At 42.7% G+C, this 14,063-nt stretch overlaps 1 protein-coding gene across 1 annotated transcript in view; it reads left to right on the plus strand.

The window, feature by feature from the left end:
- Window positions 1-2,288: 2,288 nt before the first annotated feature.
- The window catches only part of LOC122564614 (hemicentin-1-like), a 429,834-nt gene continuing 418,059 nt past the window's right edge, over window positions 2,289-14,063 (plus strand). Inside the window, exon 1 of the mRNA XM_043719704.1 lies at window positions 2,289-2,514. Within this exon, the coding sequence (XP_043575639.1) occupies window positions 2,289-2,514 (226 nt within the window). The remainder of the gene's footprint in view (window positions 2,515-14,063) is intronic.

Consider the following 14,063-nt stretch of genomic DNA (forward strand, 5'->3'; position numbering starts at 1 on the left):
GTAGGGTGGAAGGTGTGCACCAGGGGCGTTCTGTCCTTGTTGCGGTTGGAGGGGTTGGGTCTGAGGGCGGAGGTGCGGGATGTGGACGAGATGCGTTGGAGGGCATCTTTAACCACGTGGGAAGGGAAATTGCAGTCTCTAAAGAAGGAGGCCATCTGGTGTGTTCTGTGGTGGAACTGGTCCTCCTGGGAGCAGATATGGCGGAGGTGGAGGAATTGGGAATACGGGATGGAATTCAGTGTCAGATTTGACTCAAAATGTTAACTGTTAGGTCTCTTCACAAATGCTGCCAGATTGGTGAATATTTCCAGCACTTTTCTTTAGGACCCACTTGTAGGAATTTGATTAGGTTAGTGTGTAATGTTTCTCACTTGCCCCCTCTTGTCTCTGTTCTTTGCATTAGCACTTCTAATGTGATATGTTAACTTAAGGAAAATACTTTTTCATGTAAAAGAATGTGAAAGCTGGAACTCACTTCCCAAATGGCTTTGGATACTGGGTCAGATGGTATTTAAAAAGATTGATAAGATATATTTTCAGTGAAAATATCAAGGGATATGGAAGAACAGTGGTAGAAGGAGTTAAAGTGCAGATCCCCTATGATCTATTGAATGGAGGAATGTCTAGAGGGGCAGAATGACATCCTCCTGTATCTATTCCAACTTCATTCAAGAATAATCTTGCCACTTAATCTAATCATCATTAATTAATTAATTAATGGTATATGGTACTGTTGGCAAGGTCAATATTTGTTTCCTATTCCTAACTGTCATGTACAGCACGGAACCAGACCCTTTGGTCCAACCCGTTCATGCCGACCAGATATCCCAACCCAATCTAGTCCCACCTGAAAGTACTTGGCCCAGATCCCTCAAAAACCCTTCCTATTCATATACCCATCCAAATGCCTTTTAAAGACCCACTTTGTGGTCCTTGTGAATAGAGCAGTCAGTTGAATCTCTTCAGTCCATTTAGTGCAGATGCACCAATAGTGCTATTTGGATGGCAGTCTCAAGTTTTTGATCGAGCAATATTAATGGAATAGCAATATATTGCCAACTGTGTGACTTGTAGGAACTCTTGCAGATGGTGATGCTGCTGCCATACATCTGCTTCCTTTGTCCTTACAGGTGACAGAATAATGGGTTTGGACAGTGCTTTCAAAAGGAGCATTTGTGAATTGCTGCATTTGGTGTTGTCAGTGTAAAGAAGATTGTATTGTGAGCAGTGAATACAGTAGATGAGATACAACGAAGTACAAATAAAACACTGCTTTATCTGGAAGCTGTGCTTGAGTCCTTGGACAGTGAGGTCAGGCATTACGCTTGAAATTTCATGGGAAGGTACCGTGGGGTGGTGTTGGAGGGATGAGGAAGTGTTAGAGGAGTGGACAGGATGATGCAGAGGTAACAGTTCCTACTGGATGGTGACAATAGGAGATGTTTCACGGTGGTATCCTACTGGAGGTGGCAGAAATGATAGAGTGATTCTTTGAATGCCGAGACTGGTGTGGTAGAAAATGAGGACAATGGAAGGGGAGAAAGAATCCTAAAGATAGTGCTGGAGATTCTAGTGTTTACCTTCCTTGACACCTGAAACTAGGAGAAAAATGTTACTCTTGAAAAGCGCTGAATGAGATGAAGAATGAAATAAAATTGAGGTCAGGGACAACTTTGAGATCGCGTGAGACAGTGTTGCTGGAGAGCGCGTTTGAGAGAGTGCAAGTGGTGACAGTATGGCACTGAATGCGAATCTCAGGTTGCAGCAGGTTGTCTCAGAGACACGTGTAATCTTGGTTTGGTTCGAAACGTTATGGATTGGAAATCGAGCGCGATAAGGCAGAGCTGGAGACTGTCTCTAAGGGAAGAGATGTGGCTGTGCAAACAGGTTTTGGCACTTCTATTAAACACTAGGAGGAAGGCGAAAGATTAAAACGGAAAATAAATTTAGGGATTGTTGGTTCCGTGCAGGCACTACATAAAGGTAGGTCATTCATTTTTTTCTCATTCCCTAAACTTATTATCTCCGACCTTTACCTCTCGTGTTTTCTGACCGATTCCCTTCGTTTTCCGTTTCCATTTGAATCCCTTTCGGTGGCGCCCCGACCCGTTCATTCGTCAATAAGTCGGTGGGCGTTAGGACCGCAGCGCCATCGCTCCCGCAAAGAAAGCTCCTTTTTTGTTTGGAGTTGGGGAAGACTTGAAGGAGCTGGAGCGTCTCAGGGTGCCGGCGGTGACACCTTGCAGTGAGTGAACAGCGGCCTGAGGTGGTCCCTTGGACCTTTGGTCATGGCTCTCGCTGTGTGGCTCTTCGCTGTCGGCTTTCTCCCGGCGTTGGCAGCACATCCCCGGGGAGAGGGAGCCTCCACCCTGGCTTTCGTTTTCGATGTGACCGGCTCCATGTACGATGACCTGCTTCAGGTCATGGAGGGAGCAGCGAAAATCCTGGAGAGCACGTTGGACAGAGCCAGCACCCCGATCTGGAACTTTGCACTGGTGCCTTTCCATGACCCAGGTGAGTGAGGGGACCAGTGAAAAAAAGATGCAGTGTTCCGGGGAAGCGGGAGGGAGAATGATGGAAGAGGATTGGGGAAGAAGTGAGCAGACCGAGGTAAGAATGAATGAAGGTTGGCAGGAGTAAGAGCCAGACGAATGGGAAAGAATGGGTTAGTGCAGTACTGGAGAGGCAGGTTTTTGATCAGAATTTCTTATTTCAGGGTGAGATCGGAACATTTTCTCCCTGCTCTCTGGGACTTTTCCTGTTGTTTCCTCCTCTCGTTTCTATTCTCACCTTCAACCTCTTCTGACAGCATGGATTCATTCTGAAGCAGGGTGAGCTCAGATTAGTTATAGAATGATTGGAGACAGATTGAAAGCTATGTGTTTCTCATTTCTTTGTAACAGCAAAAGACGCATAAACGTATCTATGATTAAATAATTCTCCAACTTCCCCAACAGTAAAATATAAGGTCAGAGACTGTTAAAATGGGAGGAGAAAGATATTTAGAAATTACTGCTTTCGGTTGGAGTTTGCTTCCAGGGACAGTTGACGAATTTGTTTCTTGCGGTTGGGCCGGCTTTTACAGAGGAAGGATTTTGGGCTAGCGTCGAAAAGAAGCAAAGACGACAATACTCCCACATAGTGCCTACCATCTCCGGGTTTCTTGATAGTAATCGGGAGCAGGAGCTGTGTTGAATACCCCTTTCCTAACTCGCGGAGCTGCTACCTGACTGAAATGATCAAACTGGGAATGGGAACCATCAGTAGGCGAGACTTTCCACTCTGTCTGTAAACCCCTTTGTGGGGGAGAACAAAGTTTTCCAAAAGCTGGTATTCCATTCATTAAAAAAAAACGTGTAGTGGTGAGGAACATGAGGAAATTTTGCCAGTATGTGATCTAAATTAGAAAACCCAGGAAGATATGTTTAATGAGCAAAGAAATACAACTGAGAGATGACGGAGTGGATGAGGAGCCTGAATTTAGATAGGTCTTGTTACAGGAAAGCAGGATTCTTTCAAATTAAATTATATTTGATTAATTTAAAGAGAAATATGGAGCAGATGTTGGAGTCTGGGTTTGTTTTTAATTCCTTCATTCATCGCCTGGGTGGGTGGGAAGAGATGGCTGGGGGATGGGTGGAGAGCTGAGTTTAATACAGGGTTCCCGATGGAGGTGAGTCTCTCTCACCAGGGGCTGGGGCGCTGAGAGGGTGAAATTCAATTTGAGCGTAAATGGTGCTTTGTGCCTTAAGTAACGTTAGAGCGGCTGAGAAGTACTCTTTTCTGTATTGCTCCTAAGATTAGAAAGGCAGTGAGAGGAGACTGCGAGGAGTCGACATTCTACATACAGTAAACGTGTTAATAATTGTGATCACAGTTTATGTTCAAGATTCAATGTTTGCAATTAAATAGAAGTTTAAAATTGTCGGACTGGACAGCCGTTACTTAAGAAAACTTCGCATGGGATCTGCAAGCGAGAAAAATATGTGGAAATAAAAGTTTCTAAAAGTGGTAAAGCTATCACAAAGGACGTAGGAGAAACTCAGCAGGTCTGAGAGCATCTGCATGGAGAGAAACAGCTGCTAGGCTGGGTTTGCTGCAGGAGGTGAAGGAACCAACAAGAGGTAAAAACATACTTGGCCTCGTCCTTAACAATCTGCCAGCTGCAAACGCACTTGTCCATGACAGTGTCAATAAGAGCCACCATGGCACAGTCCTTGTGAAGACAAAGTCCTACCATCACATTGAGATTGCCCTCCACCATGTTGTGTGGCACTATCACCATTCTAAATGGCACAGACTTCGAACAGATCTAGCAACTGAAGACTGGGCGTCCATAGGGTACTGTGGGCTATCAGCAGCAGCAGAACTGTACTCCAGCACAATCTGTAACCTCACGGCCTGGCATACCCATCACTCAACCATTACTATCAAGTCAGGGAATCAACCCCGGTTCAATTGAGAGTGCAGGAGGGCATGCCAGGAACAGTACCAGGCATACCTGAAGGTGAGGTGTCAACTTGGTGAAGCCACCAAACAGGACTACTTGCATGTCAAACATCAAAAGCAGCAAGTAATAGACAGATTAATGACCCCAACCAATGGATCAGGTCTAAGCTCAGCAGTCCTGCCATATCTCGTCATGAATGGTGGTGCACAATTAAACAACTCACTGGAGAGGAGGTTCCACAAATATCCCCATCCACAATGATGGAAGAGCCCACCAAATTAGTGCAAAAGATAAGGCTGAAGCTTTCACAGCAATCTTCAGCTGGAAGTGCTGAGTGGATGACCCATCTCAGCCTCCTCCAGTGGTCCCCAGTATTACAGATACTAGTCTTCAGCCAATTTGATTCACTCTGTGATATCAAGAAATGGTTGGAGCCACTCGATATTGCAAAGGCTTTGGGTTCTGACAACATCCCAGCAATAGTACTGAAGATTTGTGCTCTAGAACTTGCTGCTCCCCTAGCCAAGCTAGACCTTTACAGTTACAACACTGGCAGTGTGTAAACATTGCTCAAGTATGTCCTGTACATAAAAGCAGGACAAATCTAACTCAGCCAATTACTGCCCCATCAGTCTACTCTTGATTATCAGTAAAGTGATGGAAGGCATCAACAACAGTGCTATCAAGCAGCATCTGCTCAGCAATTACCTGCTTGGTGACACCCAGTGTAGGTTCTACCAAGGCCACTCAGCTCCTGACCTTGGTACAAACATGAACAAAAGAGCAGAATTCCAGAGGTGAAGTGAGAGTGATAGCCCTTGACACCAAGGCTGTATGCAACTGAGTGTGGCATCTAGGACCCCTGGCAAAACTGGAATCGATGGGAATCCAGGGACAAACTCTCCCGTGATTGGAGTCATACCTGTCTCGGAGGAAGATGGTTGTGGTTGTTGGAGGTCAGTCATCTCAACTCCAGGACATTCCTGCAGGAGTTCCTCAAGTTAGTGTCCTAGGCCCAAGCATCTTCATCTACTTCATCAATGACCAGCCCTCTATCATAAAATTAGAAGTGAGAATGTTTGTGCAATTGTTGACAATGTTCAGCACCATTCGCAACTCCTCAGATGCTGAAGTAGTCCATGTTCAGATGCAATGGGATTTGGACAATTGGGCTGACAAGTGGTAAGCAACATTTGCACCACACAAATGCAAGGCTATGACCATCACCAAAAGGAGACAATTAGCCACCACCACTTGACATTCAATGGTGTTACCATCACGAAATTGTCTACTATCAACATTCTGGGAGTTATCATTCACCAGAAACTCAATTGGACTCACCACATAAACACAGTGGCTACAAGAGCAGGTCTGAGGCGAGGCTTATAACAGTGTGAAACATACCTCCTGACTCCCCAAAGCCTGTTCACCAGCTACAAGACACAAATCAGGAGTGTGATGGAATACTCCCCACATGCCTGGATGAGTGCAGCTCCATAAACACTCAATAAGCTTGACAGCATCCAGAACAAAGCAACCCGCTTGATTGGCACTGCATCCACAAGCATGCACTCCCTCCACCACTATTCTCAGTAGAAGCAATGTGTAACTTCTACAAGGTGCAAAAATTCACCAAAGATTCTCAGGCAACACCTTCCAAACCCACGGTCACTTCCATCTGGAAGGACAAGGGCAACAGATATATGAGAACACCACCACTTTCAAGTTCCCCTCCAAGCCACTCACCATCCTGACTGAGAAATATATTGCTGTTCCTTCACTGTTGCTGGGTCAAAATCCTGGAATTCCCTCTCTCATGCCATTGTGGCCATCCAAGAACAGATGAACTGCAACAGTTCAAGAAGGCAGCTCACCACAATCTTCACAAGGGCAACTAGGGACGGGCAACAAATGCTGGCCAGCCAGCAAAGCCTACATACCACAAAGAATAGATTAAAAAGCCTCGTATGATTATTCTTCAGAACTGAAAGGTGTTAGAAAATAGCTTCTGTTTTATACTTTTGAAGAAGGCAGTACAGGAGCAAGAGAGTGTACATTATAGAGGCTCAATGCAAAACAGAGAGGCTATTAGTGGAGAAAGAAAAAATATATTTGAAAATGGTGTAGATTAAGTTGAAAGGAGGAGACCGGGTCCTTGATACTACATGTGAATTAAGGAAGATACGACTGGAGTAGGGGTGGAGGAGAGAATGTAAGGAAAATGTAGAGAAGATATAAAACAATCAGCTTCTGAAGTTATTAAATTTAACAATGAAACCTCAAGGCTGTAAACACTGTAAGGGGAAAATTAAGCATTGTTCCTCGAGTACTCAGCATCCAACATCCCTGGTGGACTTTTGCAGAACACCATAACATACATGAGAATAATTAGGCCATTCAGCCTATTGAGTCTGCTCCTCCATTTGATCAAGACTAATATGTTCTTCAACCCCATTCTCCTGACTTTTTCCCTTTGATCCCCTTATTAATCAAGAACATATGTATCTCTGTCTTAAATACACTCAGTAACTTAGCCTCCAGAGCCTTCTGTGGCAATGAGTTCCACAGATTCACCATCTCTGGTTGAAGAAATTCCTCCTCAACTCAGTTCGTAAGGGTCATGCCTTTTGTTCCTAGTCTCTCTGACTAGCGGAAACATCTTCTCCGCATCCACTCTATTCAGGCCTCTCAGTATTCTGTAAATTTCAATGAAATCTCCCCTCAGCCTTCTAAATTCTGTCAAGTGAAGACCCAGGTCTTCACGTGCTCCTCATATAACAAGTCCTTCATCCCAAGATCATTCTTGTAAACCTCCTCTGAACTCCCTTCAAGGCCTTCCTTAGATATGGGTCCAAAATCTACTCATTATGTTCCAAATGCAGTCTGACCACAGCCTTATAGATAATCAGCAGTATATCACCGCTGTTGTATTCTAACCCTCTCAAAATGAATGTTAACATTGCATTTGCCTTCCTAACTGTCAAACGAACCTGCATGTTAAGCTTAAGTGAATCCTGAACTAGGACACCCAAGTCCCTATGTGTTTCAGATATCCAAATCCTTTCCACATTTAGAAAATAGTCTACACAGCTTACCTTCCTACCAAAGTCCAAAATCTCACATTTTCCCACATTGTATTCCATCTCCAACATCTTTGCCCATTCTCATAGCTTGTCCGAGCCTTTCTGAAGTCCTTGCCTCCTCAATTCTACCTGTCCGCTCGCCTATCTGTGTTTTGTGCAAACTTAGCAACAAAGCCCTCCGTTTCTTTGTCCATATTGTTAATTTATAATGTGAATAGTTGTGGTCCCATCACGGATCCCTATAGAACTTCACTAGTCACCAGCTGTCATCCTGAAAACAAACCCTTTATCCCCATTTTCTGCCTTCTGCCAGTCAGCCATTCCTCCATCCATGCCAGTACCTCGCCCTTAACACTAAAGGCTGTTATTTAGCAGCCTCCTGTGCTGCACCTCCATTCTGTTATAATAAAACAACGAACTGGCCATCCTGGAGATCTGAAAAAAATAACTAAAATTGCTGGAGAATCTCAGCAGGTCTGGCAGTATTAGAGAGGAGAAAGCCGAAAACATTTCAAGTCCAGTTTTGATGGAGAATCACCGGACTCAAAATGTGAACTCTTTCTCCCTACAGATGCAACCACACCTGCTGAATTTCTCCAACAATTTGTTTTATTTCAGATGTCCATTCTGTTGGTAAGCATAATTCTGACCTATTGCGTGGTTGCCATTTCAATAAAACCCCTTGCTCTAATACAAATATTCCTGTCCTAGACCTGCTGCAATGTTCCAATGTACTACAACTGAGGTCTCAAAGCTGAATTCAATAACTTCAGAAACTGACTGCTTTATATCTGTTCTCCATTTTTTCTTAGATTCTCTTCCCTCCATTTGTCCCCACAGAATGTCTTCTTTGTATCTTGGTTACTTTGCACTTAGTGGCAAGAAACCATTCTTTCCCTTTCACATCTTAACTTTCCCCACATTCATACCTCATCTTTTCTCCACTATTGGCAATACTTTTGTGTTTTCCATTAGACTTCTATACTATCTTCTCTCTTGCTCCTTCTCTACCTCTGTCAAAAGTATATAAATGAATCTCTCTTCCAACACCTTTGAGTTCTGAAGAAATCATACAAGGCTCAAAATGTTAAGTGTTTCTCTCTTCACTGATGCTACCAGGACTGCTGTGTTGCTCCAGAATTCTGTCTTTGTTTCAGATTTCCAGCATAATTTTCCCTTTATTATCTGAGATATTATCTCAGGTTAAAAAGGACATACAATGAAACAAAGATTATTGGTAAATCAGAGGATTGGAAAAATTTCAAAAACCAATAAAAGATGACCAAAACAAAAGAGGGAGAAAATAAACTCTGAGGGTAAATTTACAAGTAATATCAAAATAGACAGCAAGATCATCTTTCAATATCATAAAAAGGAAGAGAGAAGCCAAAGTGAACATAGGAATCTTAAAAATTGAGGCTCCAGAAACAGGAAATGACAGAGAAATTGAATAAAAACTTTCCTTCAGTTTTCACAGTAGAAAACACTTATCACATTCCAAAATTGCTAAATATTCATCAGGCAGAAGGAGGAGATGAAATAAATACAAAACTACCAGAGAAGCACTCAGAAAACGAATGGGGCTAAATACTGATAGGTCATCTGGACCTAATGATCCTAGGATATTAAAAGTAGCTCTATAGAAAGTGCATGAGCTGGTAGTAATCTTTCAAAATCCTTAGATTCTACAAAATTCCCAGAAGATTGGAAAACTCCTATTTTTGTATTACAAAAGGAAGAAGATATAAAACAGATGACTGACTATAGGCCAGTTTGCTTCATGCCTGTTATTGGGACAATGTTACAATCTATTATAAAGGGTGTAATAGCAAAATATTCAGAAATAAATAATATTATCAAGAAGAGTCAGTATAGCTTACTGAAGAGGAAATCATGCCTGACAAATTATTAGAGTTCTTTGAGGAAGTAACAAGCAGTATAGATAAGGGGGGGGGGGGGGGGGTTGCAATAGATGTAATTTATTTGCATTTTCAGAAGGCGTTTAATAAGGTATCACACATTAGGCTCCTTAATAAGATAAGTGCCCATTATGTTGGAAGTTGTTTAGGTTCCATACTCTGACTCTAAGGGCATTAATAGAGATTGGCCATTAATAGAGAGTTGGGATGGGGAGACATTTTCAGGATGGCAACCTATAATTAGTAACCTAAATGATGTGGTACAGGGATGAGTGCAGGGGCAACAATTATTTACTATATATTAATGATATGGATGAGGAAAGTGAATGTACTATAGTTACATATGCAGAGAACATAAAAATGGATTGGAAGAGTAGTGGTGATAATGATAGAGTCTGCAGAGGAATAAAGACAGGTTAAGTAAATGGGCAAAACTTGACAGATGGAGTACAATGAGAAAATGTCAGGTTATGTACTTTAGCAGCAAGAATAGAACAGCTAAATATCATTTAAGTGGAGAGTGACTGCAGAGAGGCACAGAATAGACAGATTTGAGGTTCCGATCCATGAATCTCAAAAAGCTAATACCCAAGTTCAGCAGGTAATAGGGAAGATAAATGAAATGTTAGGCTTTATTTCAAAGGGAATGGTTTCAAAGGGAGGCCTTGCTAAAACTATACAAGGCACTAATCAGATATATAAAAATGCTGGTTTGATTATTTATCTCTGCTGCTTTCGGAAGTTTGGCTTGCAGAAATTAGCAGCAAACCTCAAACAGCAGCACTTCGGATAATTTACACACTCCTCAGAAATCAGGGACATAATTTGAAGAACATAATTGGAGTATTCTCTGAGGGTGATTTGTACATGGCACACAGTAATGGAGTGCGCTGATAACTCAGACAGGTTGGGAACATAACTACTGGTCGATGATGTACAGGTGACATTCAATAACTTTTGTGCTAGAAATTATAGGTCTTAGTTTGCACTGAGGTGATGGTTGCTGCACCTAGACACAGTGCTATGATCTAAATGGCTTACAGACCTCCTCCTGATGTAACCAAAATAAAGAATGCCAGGCTTTTGGTTCACAACTTAAGACTGGAACCTGAAAGCTGTTTGGTCCATTGTTACCTCTCCAATAAAACCTAGAGTTTAAAATTGAGACACAGATGCTGAAAATCTAAATTATAAATATGTGGTGAGGATTCTCAGCAGAAGATCTGTAGAGAGGGAAACAGTTGATGTGTCAGGGCAATATTTTTTTTCATCAGTATAATGAAATGTCATTGACTTGAATCATTAACATTGTTTCCTTAGAGGTGGGGACATTGCAGTGTACAAATATTTGTCCCGTCCCCCTTCATTACAATAGTGATCCACTTAAAAGTAGTTTTTGCATTCCAAACAAAAATTGTTTGGATTCTTGTTAGATGCCACCAAATTTGCTGAGCTTTTCCAACACTTCCTTATTTTAATTTAATTTTGAGCAATTGTGGTGTTTTGCTTTTACTCAAAAATACTTAATTGGTTGTAAAGGACTTGAGAAGGTCTTGATATCATGAATGACACTACAGGCCTGCAAGCCCTTTATTTTAAAGATGGTTTGATACTGGCAATGTGTTCTGACAGTGAGCCTGGTGCTTTGCAGTATAGTCAACTCTTTACTACACATGGCAACCTCAGACCTGTCAATAATGGCAAGCTGATTTTTTGTGTCATGTGTTCCTCAGTTAAAATTTAAACTCCAGAGTCCTTTCAAGTAAAAATCTGCAGGCTTGAAGCATTGGAGCGGTGACAAGGTAAGTGAATGGAGAAATAAAGCACCAAGCACATTAGTAAAATACATCATAACAGTCTTCAAAATAAAATTCTATTGAAGTGCACTTGCCATTGCTTTGTCGAAAGATATGGCAATCACGTTCACAGCAAGATCCTAAAAACAGCGAGGAGATTAAAAAAAAGACAATCTGTTTTTGGGGTAAGGGATGAAAGATATTGACAATATCTTAACAGTGGGTGGCACGGTGGCACAGTGGTTAGCACTGCTGCCTCACAGCGCCAGAGACCCGGGTTCAATTCCCGCCTAAGGTGACTGACTGTGTGGAGTTTGCACGTTCTCCCCGTGTCTGCGTGGGTTTCCTCCGGGTGCTCCGGTTTCCTCCCACAGTCCAAAAATGTGCAGGTTAGGTGAATTGGCCATGCTAAATTGCCCGTAGTATTAGGTGCAGGGGTAAATGTAGGGGAATGGGTCTGGGTGGGTTGTGCTTCAGCGGGTCGGTGTGGACTTGTTGGGCCGAATGGCCTGTTTCCACACTGTAAGTAATCTAATAAATAATTAATAGTAGTGGAACACATTAAATGAAAAGATATTGACTGGAGACAGCAGAGAGTTAACATGGATCCGATGAGCTGAATGTGCTCCTTTTGTGCTGTAATGACTCAATTTCTCATAGAATCTTTCAGCTGGAGAGAAGGGCACACTGTAAGTACTCCAAGGTGATATTTCCCCAAAGTACTGCGCCACATTTGTTTAATGTAAATGTTGCTGTCATTCATGCTTGGAGAAAAGTGCCTTTATATCCATGGCAAATGTAAAATCTACTTTTTAAAAATTCATTTGTGGGATGTGGATGTCACTGGCTGACCAGCATTTATTGCCCACCCCTAGTTGCCTTTGAGAAAAAGTATTGGTGAGCTGCCTTCTTGAACCGCTCTGATCCACCTACTGTGGGTTTACCACAATGACATTAGGGAGGGAATTCCAGGATTTTGACACAGAGACAGTGAAAGATATACTTTCAAATCAGGATGGTGAGTGGCTTGGAGGGGAACTTGAAGGTGGTAGTGTTCCCATATATCTGCTACCCTTGTCATAGTCATAGAGCATGGAAACAGACTCTTTGGTCCAACCAATCCATGCCGAGCATAATCCCAAACTAAACCAGTCCCATCTGCCTCCTTCTGGCCCATATCCCTCCCAACCTTTCCTATTCATGCACTTATGCAAATGTCTTTTAAACATTGTACCAGCATCCATCACTTCCTCTAGAAGTGCATTCACACACAAAACATCTTCTGTGTAAAAAACTTGTCCCCATGACTTTTTTAAATCTCTCTCCTCTCACCATTAAAATATGCCCCTGAGTTTTGAAAGCCCTCATCTTAGGGGAAAAGACAACTGCCATTAACTCTATCTATAAGCCTCATTATTTTATAAACTTCTATAAGGTTGCACCTCAACCTCGTATGCTCCAGTGAAAAGACTCCCAGCCTAAACGGCCTTTCTTTTTAACTCAAACCTTCAATATGCAGCTACATCCTGGTAAATTTCTTCTGAACTCTCTCTAGCTTAATAACATCCTTAATAATGGGCAAACAGAAATAGATACCATATTCCAGAAGAGGCCTCTACAATGTCCTGTACAACCTCAACATGACTTCCCAAATCCTATACTCAAAGGACTGAGCAATGAAGGCAAGAGTGCCAAACATCTTTGCAACCACCCTGTCTATATATGATGCACACTTCAAAGAATTATGTACCTTAACCCCTAGATTCCTGTTTTACAATACTATCCAAGGCCCTACAATTAACTGTATAAAGCCTCCCCTTGCATTTATCCAGATTGAACTCCATGTGTTTGGAAGGTGCTGTCGAGGATCTTTCGTGAATCTCTGCAGTAGCATCCCGCTGCTACTGAACTTAGGTGGTGTAGGGAGTGGATGCTTGTAGATGTAGTGCCAATGAAGCAGGCTGCTTTGTTCTGGATGGTGTCAAGCTTCTCGAGTTTTGTTGGGGCTGCACTCACCTAGGCAAGTGGGGAGTATTCCATTACACTCCTGATGGTGGACAAGTTTTGGGGAGTCAAGAGGTGTGTTCCTCGCTGCAGTATTCTTAGCCTCTGATCTGCTTTTATAGCCATTGTGTTTATATGGGAATCCAGTTGAGTTTCCGATCAATGATAATCCCCAGGATGTTGATGGTAACACCATTGAATATCAAGGGGCGGTGGTTTGATTGTCTCTTATTGGTGATGGTGATAGCCTCGCATTCGTGTGGCACAAATGTTACTTACCACTTATCAGCCCAAGCCTAGACACTGTCCAGATCTTGTTGCATTTGAACATGGACTGCTTCAGTATCTGAGGAGTGATGATTGTTGTTGAACATTGTGCAATCATCAGTGAACATCTGCACTTCTGACCTTACAATGGAGGAAAGGTCATTAATGAAGCAGATGAAGATGGTTTGGCCTAAGACACTACCCTCATGAATCCCTGCAGATATGCCCTGGAACTGAGGTAAAAACAATGACTGCAGATGCTGGAAACCAGATTCTGGATCAGTGGTGCTGGAAGAGCACAGCAATTCAGGCAGCATCCGAGGACAGGCAAAATCGACGTTTCGGGCAAAAGCCCTTCATCAGGAATAAAGGCAGAGAGCCTGAAGCGTGGAGAGATAAGCTAGAGGAGGGGGGGGGTGGGGAGAAAGTGGCATAGAGTACAATAGGTCAGTGGGGAAGGAGATATACACGCCGTGACATCGAACAATTCTTCCGTCGCCTCCGCCTCCAAGCTTACTTTCACAATCAGGACTCCCGCCCACCT

The sequence above is a fragment of the Chiloscyllium plagiosum genome, chromosome 30 (assembly GCF_004010195.1).
Source record: "Chiloscyllium plagiosum isolate BGI_BamShark_2017 chromosome 30, ASM401019v2, whole genome shotgun sequence".
Classification (NCBI taxonomy): Eukaryota; Metazoa; Chordata; class Chondrichthyes; order Orectolobiformes; family Hemiscylliidae; genus Chiloscyllium; species Chiloscyllium plagiosum.